General features: G+C 32.8%; 2 protein-coding genes across 2 annotated transcripts; one reads left to right on the top strand and one right to left on the bottom strand.

The window, feature by feature from the left end:
- Positions 1–6562: 6562 nt before the first annotated feature.
- On the bottom strand, positions 6563–7276 carry LOC107480946 (uncharacterized). Its single transcript, XM_016101141.2, has one exon. It carries the CDS (start codon positions 7274–7276, stop codon positions 6563–6565), a length of 714 nt encoding a protein of 237 aa, XP_015956627.2.
- A 6381-nt stretch (positions 7277–13657) lies between these two features.
- LOC107480947 (uncharacterized) lies at positions 13658–14256 on the top strand. The gene is made up of 3 exons (XM_016101142.1): positions 13658–13910; positions 13973–14049; positions 14167–14256. The coding sequence occupies exons 1-3, from the start codon at positions 13658–13660 to the stop codon at positions 14254–14256; spliced, it is 420 nt and encodes a 139-aa protein (XP_015956628.1).
- Positions 14257–17229: the final 2973 nt, after the last annotated feature.

Genomic DNA, 17229 nt, shown 5'->3' with positions numbered 1-17229 from the left:
TTTCTTGCAACTCTGCAATCGTCATAGTATCTATATCATCGGATTCTAGTATTTTAATTGCCACATGGCCATACTTCATCAATGTGGTACGAAGAATTTTCTCCGCCACTATGACAATTTGTAACAAAATAAAATATTGCTTAACAGTTTTTGAGCTAGACATCTCGTACCTTTCGTATTTTCTTTGCAAAGACTGTAGCTTTGCTTTTTGAGATTTATCTACGCCTTTGTACGACAGCTTCAACATGTTCCATGTTTCATTTGCACTTTTGGTATTTGCTATTTTGCTAAATACTGTATAATCTACACCTTGATGAATTTGAGATAGCGCCAATTGATCTCTCCTTTATTGGCCTCCTTCTTGCAAACCTGGTTCAATAAAATTCCATAGGTTCTGAACTTTCAAATGGGTATGGATAGACATTAAAGTCTTCCAACAATTATAATCGAGTTTTCCATCTAATTTGGGACCAGACCACACACCATTAAAAGTGTTTAATATACTGATTCTATGAATAAACAACTATGTGAGAACTCTTTCATACCTCACAAACTCTAAGACACCAGACGCTAGATTAACCAGTTCTAATACCAAATGTAAGTTTATAATATCCATATTTTTGTTAAAATTTATAGAAAGTTCAAATCACTATTGTTTATTACTTTTAGCATATAGTCATTTTATAACTCATATTTAATTTTATATTTTAAATACTTCTAGCATTTTTTAAGTAATTTGTAACATTATTGAATTTTTTAGGGTTTTGTAAAAACCATCATATAAATTATAAATTCTCAAATCTTTTAACATCTTGATAATATATATATAAAGTCTTCTAATTTTTTATACTTTTATTCAATTTGACAAATTATTTATCTCATGATTATTTATGATAATTTTAATACAAAAATAAATTTAAATTAATTTATTTTATCCAACATTATTTGACAAAATGTTTAGTCCTTTTACTATTTTTCATACTGTACTTATATAATTTAGTTTCTATTACTTAAATTATAATTTTCCATAATCTCAATCTAATGAGATGGCCATTGCTATGCGAGTAAACTACATGTTAAAAATGTCAGCGAACAAAAAAAGAAGAATGCACCGACGATCAAACCCCCCATTAGAAGCTTTAAAAGACATAACACGAGGGAGCTAGCTTACACTAGTAACTAATTATAAAAAGATAATAACAAATATAATACACAAAAATCACAATTATAAAAATATATAATATTAAATAAATAGTTAAAAAAAATAAAAATAATAAATAATAGAAAATAAAACTTATATAAATAGAAATAACAAGAATTTTATAAATAATACAATAACATATACAAAAGATAAAGTTGGTAAAAGATAAATAAATTATTAGTATCTATGGCTAAAAGCCAGTTAAAAAAACGCAGAAACTACAAATAGTTGTTAAACGTGGTTTTGGTAGCAAAATTATTTCTGCGTTCATGATAAAAAAATTTGCCACATCAAAAATTGAAGTTTTCAAAAAATTTAAACGTGCTTCTTCCTTTCAAACGAGTTTCCCAAACATATCCTTATTAGTTAAAAGGAAAATAGTATAAAGTAGGAAAAGATGAATATTGTGAAAAAATCTCTTGAAACTGAAGCTAAGGAAATAACTTATCCATGAGTTTATGTAATTATGCGATTTTTTTTCTGCTTTTAATAACCTTTTCGTATAATGAATGCCGACGCCATAGATTAGTTAATTAACTAATTAATAAAAAATATTATTTATACATTAAAATTAATTATTATATACTTTTATATAAATATATATATAATTTAATTTATTTTTAATGTATATTTTATATTTAATACGTATTTTATAGTAGTGATTGATTTTAATAACTGATTTTAGTATATATCTAGTATAATTATTAATTAATATTAGAGTAAAATTTTTTCCCAACCCTTAACTATTTCGCTAATTTTTATTCTGCTGTTCATCAATTGAAAAATAATATTATAATTCTTCATAAACTAACGTGATATATATAAGTAAAATTTGTTAGTTTTGGACAAAAATATTAACAAAAAAGAGTAAAATATCATTATTAAGAGTACACTATTATTTTTCAATTGATGAACAACAAGATGAAATTAAAGTTAGCAAAATAGTTAAGAATTGTGGTGGAATTTTATTCTTAATATTATAATGTAATAATGCTAGTATTTGCTTTTATGAATAGAAAACTTCCATTCAAAGGATTCACTCACATGTCATGTAGCTGGCAAAAGTGCATAGTAATGTGCCAACAAACAGACAGTTTTCACTATGCAATTTTCTTCAACCACAGCTCTTGCTTTTCCGTATCTTTAAGCACATTTAACATTTTATTTAGGTGATGATATTGGTAATACACATGGACATTGTACAACAAAAGCTACGTAGATATCAATATTAAATTTGGTTCATCCATGCTTTTCCTTTTTTTCAATTATTTATTAGATATGAGCTCGTACGCATGCAAAAGAATTATTAGTAACCAAAACGTAAAACTTTAAAAAGGTTGAGGTTTGTGGAGAGAATATTTATAGAAAAAGTTTTAAGTGCATCAATACATTGAAATTTCAATAATTTTTAATCATTGATTTTAATTGTAAAAAATATATACAATTAAAATTAACAATTAAAATTTATTAAAACACTGATATACTAATATAGTTATAAAATTTTTAAAATTATGTATATTCTGATTAGGTGGCAGTGGTGTATATCATCGTGGAACAATATCATTATCAGTAGTGCATATAGACACGCGTTAAACGGGTTGTGTGTGTTTCAATTTGGAGAAATTAATAATTAATTACTCTAAATTAAACCTATGTTGGAATAAATTAATTTCTATAACCCAGATTATCCATATTGAATCACCAAAATATTATAATGCGGAAGTGTATCTGAATTCATAAGAGTCAGAAATTGATGGAAGGATTTGGATCGTGTGGTTCTTTCGATCTTCCTCAACCAAAGCCTTCTGTATTCCTAGGCGGCTGAACTGTAACTCTTTTGATAGAGAAAGAGCAACAAAGGCGGCTTTGGTATATTGGAGACCGAAACCCTGAAAGTCTATTTATATTTGAGCATGGCACCCATTAAACCCTAAAGCCCAAATAAAATAGTATCTAAAACACAAAAGATAATATATCTAAAATCCAAAAAAGATAATTATCTAAGGAACAAAAGATAATATCCGGTTTTATTCTCATTTAATTCCAAATCAAAAGTAATAATGACTTATTCAATTAGCATTTATAACAATAAATAAGATCATCATTATATAAGTCATTTAATTTGAAATAGCATCATTTGTGATTATAATTGATATATATATTGCCCACAAATAAGTTAGGAAATTAAATAATTTCCTAACAATCTCCCACTTGAGCTATACATATATTCTTTCTTGACATAATCACATCTTATAAACTTTATGCGCGTATCTGAATGCTATTTCTCTCATTACTTTAACAATCTGGTCCGTCTCATACATTAGATATGAAACTACCGCAGCTTTTATCACATTAAATGCCGTGACTAAACCACGCCAATCACCATCCTAATATACTTAACGACATAGATCAAATTTGGATGAGTAATATGGAAATTACATGCCAAGTGATCTCATGCATGTCTATTTCCAGCTGGTCCAACTTTATTGAGATCAAACACAATACAAATATTGCAAAATTAACATTTCATATAACATGAAATAAACCATTAACTTAATTCTGCAGAAAAATAACTCAATATCTATCATAAGACATATAGCATAAAATAAACTCCCACTAAATCAAAGCATCATAAATATTGACACTCATCCGAGCAGTGTGCTCATAAAAAACTTTAGGGTTCAATCCCTTGGTAATGGGTCTGCTAGCATATACTCTGTTTTCCATATGTTCTATGGAAATCTGTTTTTCTTAAACTTTCTCCTTGACAACTAAGAAACTTAATGTCTGTATGCTTCGATTTTGTCAAGCTCTTATTGTTATTGGAGTATAGTACTACTGACTTATTGTCACAAAATATCTTTAATGGCCTTTCAATGTCATCTACTATATGAAGTTTAGTGACAAAGTTTCGCAACCATATGCCATGAAATCGGAATCAGAGTACCTAATGATCTCCAAATTTTCTGATCTCCGATAAATAAGCATGTAATCCTTTGTTCTCTTTAGATAACGCATTATGCGTTTAACAGCTATCCAATGATCCATATCCGGATTGCTCAAGTATTTACCTAACACTCCCACTATAAATGATATATCGGGATGTATGTAGACTTGAGCATACATTAAATTCCCTAGTGCTAATGCATAAGGTTTATCATGCATTGCTGTCCTCTCAAGATCATTTTCAGGGCATTGTTTGAGACTGAACTTGTCTCTTTTAGTTACGGGTGTGTCCATTGGTCTACAACTTTTCATGCCATATCTACTTAAAATCTTTTCGATATAGTTCTTTTGTGATAATCCAAGAATACCTTGAGAGCAATCTCTTAGTATCTCAATTCTTAATACAAAAGAGGCATCACCAAGATCTTTCATTTCGAATTTGTCCGATAGAAATTTCTTAGTTTCATGCAACAAGCCTATATCGTTACTAGCAAGTAGAATGTCATCAACATATAAGACCAAAAGGATATATATACTCCCACTGAACTTGCGGTATACACATTCATCTATAATATTTACCTCAAAACCATATGAGGTAATAACTTGATGAAACTCGTGATACCATTAACGGGAAGCTTGTTTGAGATCATAGATGGATTTTCTCTTTTCTCTGTTGGATCTCCTTAATGACACTTCTTGAGGTTGTTGAGCTTGCTGTATGGATTGGGATTGAGAAGGATTCTCATTATTTTTCTGTGCTGTAGCAGTATCTTGAGCAACAATGATATTCTCATTGTTCTCTTGTACTGCAACTGGATCTACAATAGAATTCTCATTGTGCTCTTGTACTATAACTGTGTCTTGAACAATAATAGGTACAAAGACCTGATCATTGTCAGTTACAGAATCCTCATCAAAAGCAACATTCCTAACATTTTCTTCCCCCCAAACTCAACATCCTCAAGAAATCTCGCATTTCCCGTTTCAAAAAATAGACCTTAATGCAGGATTGTAAAACTTGTACCCCCGTGAACGCTTAGCGTAACCAACAAAGTAGCAACTAATTGTCCTTGAGTCTAATTTTCTTTCATGCGGCCTATAAGGCTGCGCCTAAGTTGGGCATCCCCAAATATGCAAATGCTTTATACTAGGTCTTTTCCCAGTCTAAATTTCATATGGGGTTTTGTTAACTGCTTTGCTTGGCACCCTAATAAGGATGTACACATCGGTCTTTAAGGCTTCTCCCCAAAGTGATTCAGGTAAGGAAGAATGACTAATTATACTTCTCACCATGTCCTTAATAGTTCGGTTCCTTCGCTCTACAACACCATTCATGCTAGGTTTGCCTGGCATGGTGTATTGCGGAACAATACCACACTCCTCTAGAAAAAGAGAAAAAAAGGCCCGGGACGTTGCTCACCTGAGCTGTCATATCTTCCGTAGTATTCACCACCACGATTAGATTTAACAGCTTTAATTTTCTTTCCAAGTTGAAGTTCAACTTCAGCTTTGGAAGACTTGAAAACATCCAAGGCTTGGGACTTTTCATGAATTAAATATAGGTACCCATAACAAGAGTAATCATCTATGAACGTAATAAAGTACCGTTGTCCATTCCAAGAGACGGTAGGGAATGGGCCACATATATCGGTATGTATCAGTTCTAAGACATCTTTAGCTCTCTCGGCACCTAATTTTCTTTTGTTTATCCTTTTCCCCTTTATGCACTCAATGCAGACTTCAAAGTCTGCCAAATTTATGGGTCCGAGAATTCCATCCGACACGAGCCTTTGAATTCTCTGTTTAGAGATGTGGCCAAGGCGTTTGTGCCATAATGATGCCGAATTCTCATTTAGTTTTTGTTTTGTACCCGTTTGCAGTATTTCATTATTATAGGAATTTAAGTTAAGCCTATATAGATTATCCACCAAAAGACCAGAGCAAATATTATTCGAATTATACAAGAGACTGACTTTATTATCTCTGAACGAACAAAAAATAACCTGATTTGTCCAAACGAGAAACAGAAACCAAATTCCATCTAAATGACGGTACATAAAATGTCTCTAATAAATCCAAGTAAAATCCACTCGTGGAACATAATCTAAAGGTTCCTATAGCTTCGACTGCAACTATATTGCTGTCTGCCACGTAGGTGTATCTTTCAGCATTACTTGGTGGTCGGCTCCACAGGCAACCCTGCATAGTGACACTTACATGAGTAGTAGCAGCAGAATCTACCCACCAAGTATCAACAGGTGCATAACTTAAACTAGCCTCAAAACAAACGAAAGTGAGAATTATACCCTTTTTCACACGCCAAGTGGCATATTTGGTACAATCCTTCTTCATGTGTCCCGCCTTCTTACAGAAGAAACAGGTTAAAATTTGATCCTATTTCTTAGCCTTTTTCTGCTAAGAAGGTATATCCGCAGTAGTATCACGCTTTCTTTTATACTGAGAAGATGAAGTCATGTGAGCACTTTCAGTCTTATCTTGCTGTAGCCTCTCTTTTTCTTGCACACAGTGAGATATAAGCTCATTTAAGGACCAAGTGTCCTTCAAAGTATTATAACTCACTTTGAATTGCCCAAAGTGTGTAGGAAGGAAAATCAAAATGAAATGCACAAATAAATCTTTAAACAACTCTAACTTTAGTGCTTTCAATTTTGAAGCAAGATGAGACATTTCCATAATGTACTCCCTAATGTTCCCTTTACCTTTATACCTCATGGAGACAAGTTTGCTCAAAAGACTACTTGCCTCCACCTTTTCATTCTTAGTAAAGAATTTTTCAACGCCCTTTAGAAACTGTTTGGCATTTTTATCCTCAGTAATTGAGCCCCGAAACGCCTCAGGAATTGAGCGTTTCATGATCATAATGCTCATTCGATTGGATCTCTCCCACTTCTCTATTTTAACCTCATTGAGATTTTCTGGATTGGAAGTGGGTTTCTCCTCTCGAAGAGCTGTATCTAAATCCATACAACCGAGGACAATCTCCACGGTATCTTTCCAAACTTTAAAGTTTGAACCATTCAGCATAGGAATACTGCTAATTTGTGCAGAAACATTGGTAGCTAAAGCTATAGTTTCTGGATTAGAATAAAAAGAACATGCAGTAAACATTAGTTAAATAATGGGAAAAAATCCATATTGAGATATCTAGAACAACATTAATTTTCAATCTTTGGATAGAAAAAATTAACTATAAGTGATACTCTCATCGCAGTAATCAAATATTGTCAAAATTCCTGTCACACATGAAGTCTTTCTTTGGACTGACTTAATGCGCGCATGGAGACTTAAACTTCGCAACCTATTTATTACCGCATATATTTTCTATTAATTGGCCAAACAATAACCTTCCTTTGGGCCGATTATTGACCGCATAATTAATAGAAAATAAACAAAAATGTGCAATGCTTATTATTTGGCCAAACAACAAACTTCCTTTGGGCCGATTGTTATCCGCATAAATAATAAGTATTACTTTATTCTTAATTTGTTACCCAAACATGCATTTACTATCAATATGTGTACGTAATTCGGCCAAATATAGACCTTCCTTTGGGCCGACCAATATTCGCATGAATTACATATCACTATATTCCTAATGTTTTGAATAAATTAATTTTTACAAAAGAGGCTACTTTGGCAGCATAATGTTCAATCAATTTATTCCAAAACCAAATCTTTATAAAATTAATGGGTACAATAATTCATTGTTACCAATTTTCTTATGTAACAACAAAAAATACTTAAATCTCAAAAGGAATTAAATTTTAATGGTGCCTTTCGAGACCTTAAAAAAATATGATTATAACTCATGTGCAAAAAATTCTTGATCCGTTAAGATTAAAATCAATTTTTATAAAATTAGTGGGTATAATTCCTATATCTCAAAAGGATAATCCATTAATTTTATACCAAATTAATGGCACACATAATAAAAAAAATGAGACAATTATAATAATACTTTTGTGCTAATGTTTCAGAATAAATCAATTACTATAAAAAAAATTCGATACAGTAAAATATATATATAAGCAGCCGAAAGTATATATATATAAAGCAATCCAAATGGCAGTAATAACATGTAATATGAAACAATGCCAAAATCATATATATATATAGGCACAATCGTATATACATAATACACGCATATATTGATTAAGGAACACAAATATATATTCCTTTATATTCCTTTATATGCATTGTCATAACGTAAAGAACACAGGAGGGCATATCCATATATATATATACAGTGACGCACACATACAAACTCAAACAACTTCATATATATGCGTGCAACAATTTATATCGTAAACAACATACACTAAAATATTATAATGCGGAAGCGTATCTGAATTTATAAGAGTCAGAAATTGATGAAAGAATTTGGATTGTATGGTTCTTTCGATCTTCCTCAGCCAAAGCCTTCTGTATTCCTAGGCGGCTGAACTGTAACTCTTTTGATGGGGAAAGAGCAACAAAGACGGCTTTGGTATATTGGGGACCGAAACCCTGAAGGTCTATTTATATTTGAGCATGGCACCAATTAAACCCTAAACCCCAAATAAAATAGTATCTAAAACCCAAAAGATAATATATCTAAAATTCAAAAAAAATAATATCCGATTTTATTCTCATTTAATTCCAAATCAAAAGTAATAATGACTTATTCAATTAGCATTTATAACAATAAATGAGATTATCATTATATAAGTCATTTAATTTAAAATAGCATCATTTGTAATTATAATTAATATATGTATTGCTCACAAATAAGTTAGGAAATTAAATAATTTTCTAACAACCTACACTTTTGTTTTCTCTCTGTATTTAATTAAAAAAGTAAACATATTATAAACTTAAAAAAAGTTTAATTGATAACTGAATACAGAAGCAGCGATAATTAGTTTGGTCTTGCCATGATTATTTTTTTTTACTTTAGTAGGTAGATAATTATTTTTATGAATAATGTGAATAATAAATTTTAAAATTTATCTAATAAAATAAAAATATATTACATTCTAAATTATTTTTTACACACTTAATAAATTAAATATCTAATATATCTATTATTCACATTATTTAATATTTTTATTATTTATCTATACTTATCTTTTTTCATTCATTATAAATTTGTAATCCCATATACTTAAATGCTTTAGTTGGTCGCCCGTTGTTATAGAATTGAAATAAAAAAATGTTAACCTTGGTTGTCCCAAAAAAATTAAAAATAAAGAATGCTCCGGGCTTTAGTGTTATTTCTTTTGAAGGTGTGGTTGCCCTTAAAATTGTTGATATCTAGGTCTTCCTTTTGACGCATGCCCAATTGAATATCCAAAAGATTGAATATATATTGGGAGCTACTATTAAGATCTGCCTGTGCATAGAAAGGATTAACGTTTGCAACAACCAATGAAAGATATAGTGTGTGTTTGGATTACAGTTTGTAAACGGGAGTTTGAATAAAATTGATTTTACAAACTTGATTTTAATGAAAAATAAGTTTGTGTTAAGTGATTTATGTTTGGCAATATTTATATCAAAATGAATTATAGTAAAATAAATGTTGTTTGGATTACACTATTCAAAATCACTTTTAGATACAAAATTACTAAAATAGACATCAACTTAAATAATTTTTGTATATTATTTTAATTTAGATATTTAAATAGATCTTATTAATTAATTATATAATAAAATTAATATTTATACAGATCAATATATTATATTAAAAAAAATAAAAATAATACAAAAAAAATTATAATTATAAAAGTGTATAATATCAAATAAATAATTAATAAAAAAATAGTAAATAATAGAAAAAGATAGTTCATATAAACAAAAATAATATAAATAATACAATAGTATGCATAAAGGATAAAATTGGTAAAAGATAAATAAAGATTGAATATTGATGGCTAAAAGCCCGTTGGTGAAACACAGAAGCTTAAAATTGTTGCTTCTTGAAAACGTGGTTTTGGATGCAAAATCACTTCTGCGTTCATGATCCAAAAATTTGCCAAACCAAAAATTACAGCTTTCAAGATATCTAAACGTACTTTTTTCTTTTTGAACGTGGTTGCCAAACACACCCATAGTTTTCTCATGGAATAAGAGACCAGAACTAGCCGTAAAAAATTATGACGCTAATAAATTTAATTATAAAAGAATTAAAATTAATTTATAACTATAACAGATAGAATTTTATAAACAAATTTACTTAAATTCTAAAATCTATCAAAAATAATTAAATTATTTTAGAAATTTGAGAGTCCCATCAATTTCAAATTCATCATCAACATTCTTATACAATAACAAAACAAATAAATACATAGGTCAATTACTTAAATTTAAACAACAAACCAATAAATAAACAAAAATTAAGTAAAAGATAGCTTCAATAGCCGAATCAAATTCCATTATTCATCTTAGATTGCAACAAACACGCATCCATTCAAGAAGAAGACGAGCACACGTAAAAATCATAAAAAAATAAAAGCCACAAATCGAGCAATTTGGACAGTAGAGATACCAAGCGACGCATGTCTCGCGGGAATTCATGGCTTCCAAACCCTCATATGAGTCCTCATAAGCTTTCCAACCGTTAACATCTCTTTAGCTGCTTAACTTCCTTTGCCTCGATCCGGAATGCGAATTTGAACCCGGACTAAAGATAAGACTTTCTGAACTTTAAATTTGACAATTTTAAGTCTACCGCGCAGTGACGAATCCAAAAATTTTAATTAATGAAGACAAAAATTCTACACATATGCTTATATATACATGCATATAGATACATAACCGAATATAATTGTATCCACAAGATGGGTGTAAGGGAAGACAGGAGATGAACCGGGCTGCTAGTAACTTGGAGCGGAAACCTCACAGGGTACAACCCGAAGACTGGGGGAGAGGGGTACGACGAACGATTTTGGTGAGACCCTCCAAGACGGCGCAAACATTTTCGACGAGAGAAGAAGACAGACAACTCGCGCTGGATTCTTTTCGGAGGAAGGGGCTACTCCAGGTGACGCGGTAAGGTGCGGGGGACTAGGACGCCAGATGCCTTACGGTGAAGGGGGTAGGTTGAGCATTAACCATGCTGTTGGTGGGATGCCGAGTTCGATGTCACTGGACCCTGTGCTTGTTGATGGGCGAACGGAGTCGTTGGTGGTGACGAACATTAGGCTTGGGGGGAAGGCGAGATGGTTGTAGCGGAGACAGATCTGAATGGGGGTGAGGGGTGGAATAATGTATCTGGTGACTTGGGGGTTGCAAATGTGCAGCGGGCCGGAGGTGATTTGGGACTGTTGGAGACATCGGTATTGGAAAACGCGGGAACTAGGGGAGCGCTAGACGATTTGGGGGATGAACGAGTTGACGCCGAGAGTGGCACTGGTTCTGAAATTAAACAGGCGGAAAAAATGGATGAAAACAGGAAGGTTTGGGACCTAGCTGTGGAATATGGAGTTGTGCAATACGATGAGGAAGATGATATAATGATGATATTCCAGGAACAGAATGAGGCAATAGCACTGAGAAAAAAGTAGGCTAAACAGAAAGAGAAAGTTAGAAGAAGTCGTCCAAAAAATTAAAAAAAAAAGGTTTGTACAACTGTTTTTAAAATGATTTTTTCATCTTGGAATGTTAGGGAGTTGGCGGGAATTGGAAAATTGAGTATGGTGAAAAATTTTAGGAGGAAATTTGATCTGCATATGTTAGGCTTGATAGAGATAAAAAAAAAGAGGTTCTGACTAAATCTGATGCCGTGCAACAGTGGGGTAATGATGTAGTGGGTTGGGAGTTTGTGGGAGCGGAAGGTGCTTCTGGCAGTCTGCTGTTGATGTGGGATGCAACGGTGTTTAACATAAGCAACTGTTATGAAGGAGTTAGGTGGTTATGTGTGGATGGAGTGCTGGTAAAAAATAATTTTCGGTATGCTTTCTGTTTAGTGTATGGCGAGCATGCCAGGGAGAAAAAGCTTGCTGTGTGGGAAGAGTTGAGCTTCATGTCCAGCTTATGTCAAGTACCTTTTTGCTTCATGGGGGATTTTAACGAGATTGTTCAAATAGAGGAGAGGAAAGGGACTACTTCTCTACCAGTATCCGCAACAGAGTTTAAATCTTGGATTCAAGATATGGAGCTAGTGTTTTTGTCTGATCTTAGGTTCACATGGTTCAGGAGCCAGTCATGTAGTCATATCAATAGAGTTCTGGTGAGTTTGGAGTGGCTAGAAAAGTTTCCTGAAACAAGGTTACGAGGAGGACCAAGAGGCTTGTCAGACCATTGTCCCATGATTATGGATGTCGCATGGATGGGAGGGGCCCAAGGCCTTTTCAGAGTCTGGATTCTTGGTTTACTCATGATGGTTTTTTGAGGATGGTGAAGGAGGAGTTGAGGAGCTTAAGGGAGGCTCAATTCTTGGAAAAGCTGAAGGCTATGACGGTTCCACTGAGCATATGGCATAGAAAGAATTTTGAAGATCTGGACATGAGGATTAATTGGTTTGAAGAGGAGATTAGGAAAGTCAATGAATTGGGGAGCAACAGAGTGTATGATGGAACAGCAGAAGCAAGGAGGAAAGCGCTTGTGAGTTCTTGTAAGAAATGGTATATCAAGAAGGAGATACATTGGAAGTAGATGTCACGATCTAGGCATGCTAAGGAGATGGAAAAAAACACTAGATACTTTCACAATATAGCCTCGACACGGAAGAAGAATAATCGGATTGATGCCTTGAGGATCCATGGAAGATTAGTGAGGAATCAATCCCGGATTAAGGTTGCTATAAGAGACTTCTATAAGAACTTGTACCATCAGGAGACCTCACCTAATATAGGTTTTCGGGATGGGTTGGTAAGGCAGATAACTGAGGAAGAGGCAACAGGGCTGGAATTGATGCCAACTGCTGAAGAAATAAAGAATGCAGTGTAGGATTGTGAGTCAACAAAAATACCAGGGTGTGATGGGTATAACATGAATTTCATTAAAAAGTGCTGGGATAAAGTTTGGAAGGAATTCATTGAAGCAGTGATGGGGTTCTTCCAATCAGCTATGCTACCTAGGGATTCGAATGTTACTTGGGTGGCATTGGCACCGAAGTTTATTGGAGCTACAAAAATAAAAGATCTTTGGCCAATTAGTATGGTGGGTTGTGTGTATAAGGTCATATCTAAGGTATTGGTTCAGAGGATGCAGAATGTGATGCCAGGCTTAGTAGGCAAGACTCAGAGTGCTTTTGTGCAAGGCAGGAGAATTCATGATGGGGCTTTGATTGCCTGTGAAACTGTGCAATGGTTTAAGTCAAGAAAAAGGAGCTTAGCAATAATTAAACTGGACTTTCAAAAAACTTATGATAGGATTAAATGGAGTTTTGTGAATATAGCTTTGTAGAAGATGGGATTTGGCCAGAAGTGGTAGGGGTGGATCAAGGAGTGTGTATGCTCTACGTCTATGTTGGTGCTTATAAATGGGTCTCCCTCTAAGCCCTTCAAAATGGAAAGGGATCTACGACAAAGAGATCCTTTGTCTCCCTTTTTGTCTGTGTTAGTTGTTGATGTTCTTCATAGAATGATCGAGGAGGCAGTGTGGAATAGGTGCATTTCCCCGCTTTTGGTTGGACGGGATAACATTGAACTGTCGCACTTACAGTTTGTGGATGATACTATATTTTTCTATCCTTCAGAGGAAGAGATTATTAGGAATTACCAGCGTCTACTACGCTGCTTCGAGATGATGTCAGGGTTGTGTATTAATTTTGAAAAGTCCAGTTTCATTTCAGTTAATTGTTAACAACGTTGAACGCAGCAGATGTGTCATTTGTTGGGATGCAAGGAAGCCTCTTTACCAGTCCGGTACCTTGGCATCTCTTTGGGAGCAAATCCGAGGTTAGTTAAGATTTGGAAACCAGTGATTGATAAGGTGGAAGGAAAGTTGAGTTTATAGAAGGCAAAGACCATCAATAAAGCGGGTAAGCTAGTTCTCATTAAATCTGTTCTCAATAGGCTGGCTATATACTATCTCAACTTGTACAAGATGTCAAAGGCAGTAGCGGAAAAGTTAATCTTGTTACAAATACGGTTCTTGTGGAGTAATGAGGATGGGAAGGTTGGGGTTCCACTAGTGAGATGGGAGGTAGTGATGGCTCCTAGAAAGGCGGGTGGGTTGGGAGTGGGAGATGTAGTGATCAGGAATACAGCTCTTTTGTATAAATGGTGGTGGAGGTTTTCGAAAGAGGACTACCCCTTAGGCCTTATGGAAGAGAGTTGTATGCTCTTGTAATAGCATGGATCCTTCCGAGATGCTGTGTGGTCAGCCTATTCCTACAAGAGGGGGTCCTTGGAATGATATTTGTTAGCTTCAAATCAGGGAGCCACAAATCAGGGAGAAGATGATCAGAGGCTTGTCTATAGATGTAGGAAATGGCAGAACAATCCGGTTCTGGGAGGATGTTTGGTTACCTAGTGGTATGTTGAAAGATATGTTTCCAAGACTTTTCTCGGTCTCAAACATTAAAGGATCTGTTATAGGGGACTGCGGGTTCTGGGATGGGTTAGAGTGGATGTGGAGTTTTTAGTGGAGGAGAGAGTTATTTCAATGGGAGCTGGACCTTTTAAACCAACTCCATGAAGTCTTGCAGTCAGTAAGACTAACAACTGAGAGAGAGGACAGAAGGGTGGTCTGAAAATTTGATAAAACTGGTATTTTTTCGACTAACTCCTTTGTGCAGGTGTTGCAGGAAGCAGTTCTCCTGGAGGAAATAACAAGCTATAGTTTCACTAGTGCTATGTGGAAGGGTTTCGTCCCGCCAAGGGTCGAGTTATTTTCTTGGTTTCTATTGGTTGAGAGGGTGAATACTAAGGAAAGACTATGCAAATTAGGTGTCATTGACCAGCATAATAATATGTGTGTTTTATGCTGTAAGTTTGTTAAGTCTGCTGTGAGCTCACTTGGCAGGTGTGGTGTACTTGGCTGTTTGCTCTTAGAAAGACATGGACTATGCCAGGTACACTAAAGCAACACTTTGAGAGTTGGACGAATGCTTCACAAAGAAAGAATGAGAGAAAGAGGTAGTTGATTGGATTCTTTGCTGTCATATGGGCAATTTGGCTAGAAAGGAATGATGGAGTTTTCAATAATCAAGACTCAGGTGTGGTAGAAATTATAAACAGATCCTTTATGCTCTCTGACGAGTGAATTGGTGGTGAACTTTTTGGTTGTTGATGGCAATGCAGAAGATGATTAGAGAGTACTTTACTTTTTAAGTGGTTCGATGACGTTTTATACTAATGGGGGCATTTATTATTATTATATATACTCATATAAATAAAGAAATTACAAATTCTTGTGGGGGCACTTGCCCGGACCTTCTATATATAGATTCGTCTCTGCTAATGGCTACTTCATCTTACTAGCGGCAGTGAAAGTGAGGAAATAACGCTATACTGCTAGTGTATTTAACAAGTTGTGACTCGACAACTTAGTAAAAGACGATAAGTAGTGATTGTTGTTGCTGTAGCTATTGTTAAAGTTTGAACTATTGTAACGAAGTTCAGAGACTTCTCAGAAGAGGTACGGTAGGCGGCGACGATTGTAGGGAGAAAAGAAAATTTGCTGTGTTGGTAAAAGGATTAGAGAATGGAGATGAGATGAGATTAGAATTTGAGAGTAATTAGGTTAGAGTATAGAGGTAATTTAAAAATTTTTGATATAATTTTAGAATTTGAATAATTTTATTTATAAAATCTCATCTTCCGTGATTACATGATCACAGGTTAATTTTAATTATTCTGTAATCAAATTTATCAGCATTATAATCTTCTATTTCACCACACTAATGGCTTCGAAATTTAAAATTACCTTTGGTAATAATAAATTATCTATTTATTTTTATATAAATTTATAAATTTTACTAATGTTCAAAGAACATAAATTAAGATAATAATAATAATAATAATAATTTAATATTTTATTTTAATAGATGCACAATNATATCAACTAAATCCTAATTTTATTACATATTGATTTTCATTATAGATAAAAGGGAAGTATACTAGGAATGGCGTTCGGTATATTTTTCTCTTGAAAAAGAAAAAAAGTTTCATGGTAATTTCAACCTTCTGTTTGGATTGTTCTATACTCATTTCTCAATATTCCCTCATGATGATTAGTTTAATTGTAAGAACAATAATGTCTGATTAATAAAAAATATTGGCTCTTAGAGTCTTAGTACTTTAGTAATTGTAGCGTTTGTAACTAAAGAGGAGCAATAATTAGCACTTATATGTAATCAGTTCATACCAGGAGTGCATCTCCTTATCTTAATAAAAATTCTTGAAGTGTTAGGTAATTTAGGGTCTAATCATTCAAAAAGTCGTCATTTATTTATTATGTATGGACTTTCATAACATCTATATTCACCCCGAAGTCGTGATTTATTGGTGCTTTTTTTTATTGGATTTTTTGGTGCTTTAATAATACTAAGAGCATATTTAATATTAATTTTAATTTTATTTTATTTTAGTTTTTATAAAAATATTTGTTAAATTATATATTATAAGTAGTAATTTAAAACTAAAAATAAAATTTAATCATCCAATGCTTAATATTAGTTCAATTAAAATTTTATATTATTCTTAATTATTTCATCAACATAATTATACGAGTGACATGTGATACAATATTTTTAAAATGATATTGATTTTATTTCATAAATCAACTCAAATACAGATTTTAATTTTAAATTAATTCACTCCTTAAAAATATAAAAAATAATACTCCAAAAATATTCCATTAAAAATACTCTAAAACTATTTTTCACTTGAAAAATACCCTTGCGCTTCAAATAGAAGAGTCTAATTAATTTATGTACTAGATCACATATTACAATCATAAATTAAATTTATTAAAAACACAAAAGATTTAAATTTTAATATATTTTTTTTATTAAAATAAAAATTTAAATTTTTCTACTAATAATAATTTTATAATATATTATTAAGATATATATATTAACTAAACCCAAAATAAATTACATAATATATAATATACAGAAAATGTGATGAAAG

Source organism: Arachis duranensis, chromosome 3, assembly GCF_000817695.3.
Source record: "Arachis duranensis cultivar V14167 chromosome 3, aradu.V14167.gnm2.J7QH, whole genome shotgun sequence".
NCBI classification, from domain to species: Eukaryota; Viridiplantae; Streptophyta; class Magnoliopsida; order Fabales; family Fabaceae; genus Arachis; species Arachis duranensis.
Note: the sequence above shows the minus strand (reverse complement) of the source record. Positions and strands in the feature narration are given on the sequence as shown.

What these genes read in the sequence shown, in the direction of transcription:
- LOC107480947 (XM_016101142.1), top strand. Translation starts at nt 13,658, where the DNA reads ATGGAAAGGGATCTACGACAAAGAGATCCTTTGTCTCCCTTTTTGTCT. An exon ending in CGAGATGATGTCAGGGTTGT is followed by an intron (nt 13,911 to 13,972) that starts GTATTAATTTTG and finishes TGAACGCAGCAG; the next exon opens with ATGTGTCATTTGTTGGGATG. An exon ending in TCTTTGGGAGCAAATCCGAG is followed by an intron (nt 14,050 to 14,166) that starts GTTAGTTAAGAT and finishes TGTTCTCAATAG; the next exon opens with GCTGGCTATATACTATCTCA.
- LOC107480946 (XM_016101141.2), bottom strand. Translation starts at nt 7,276, where the DNA reads ATGTTTACTGCATGTTCTTTTTATTCTAATCCAGAAACTATAGCTTTA.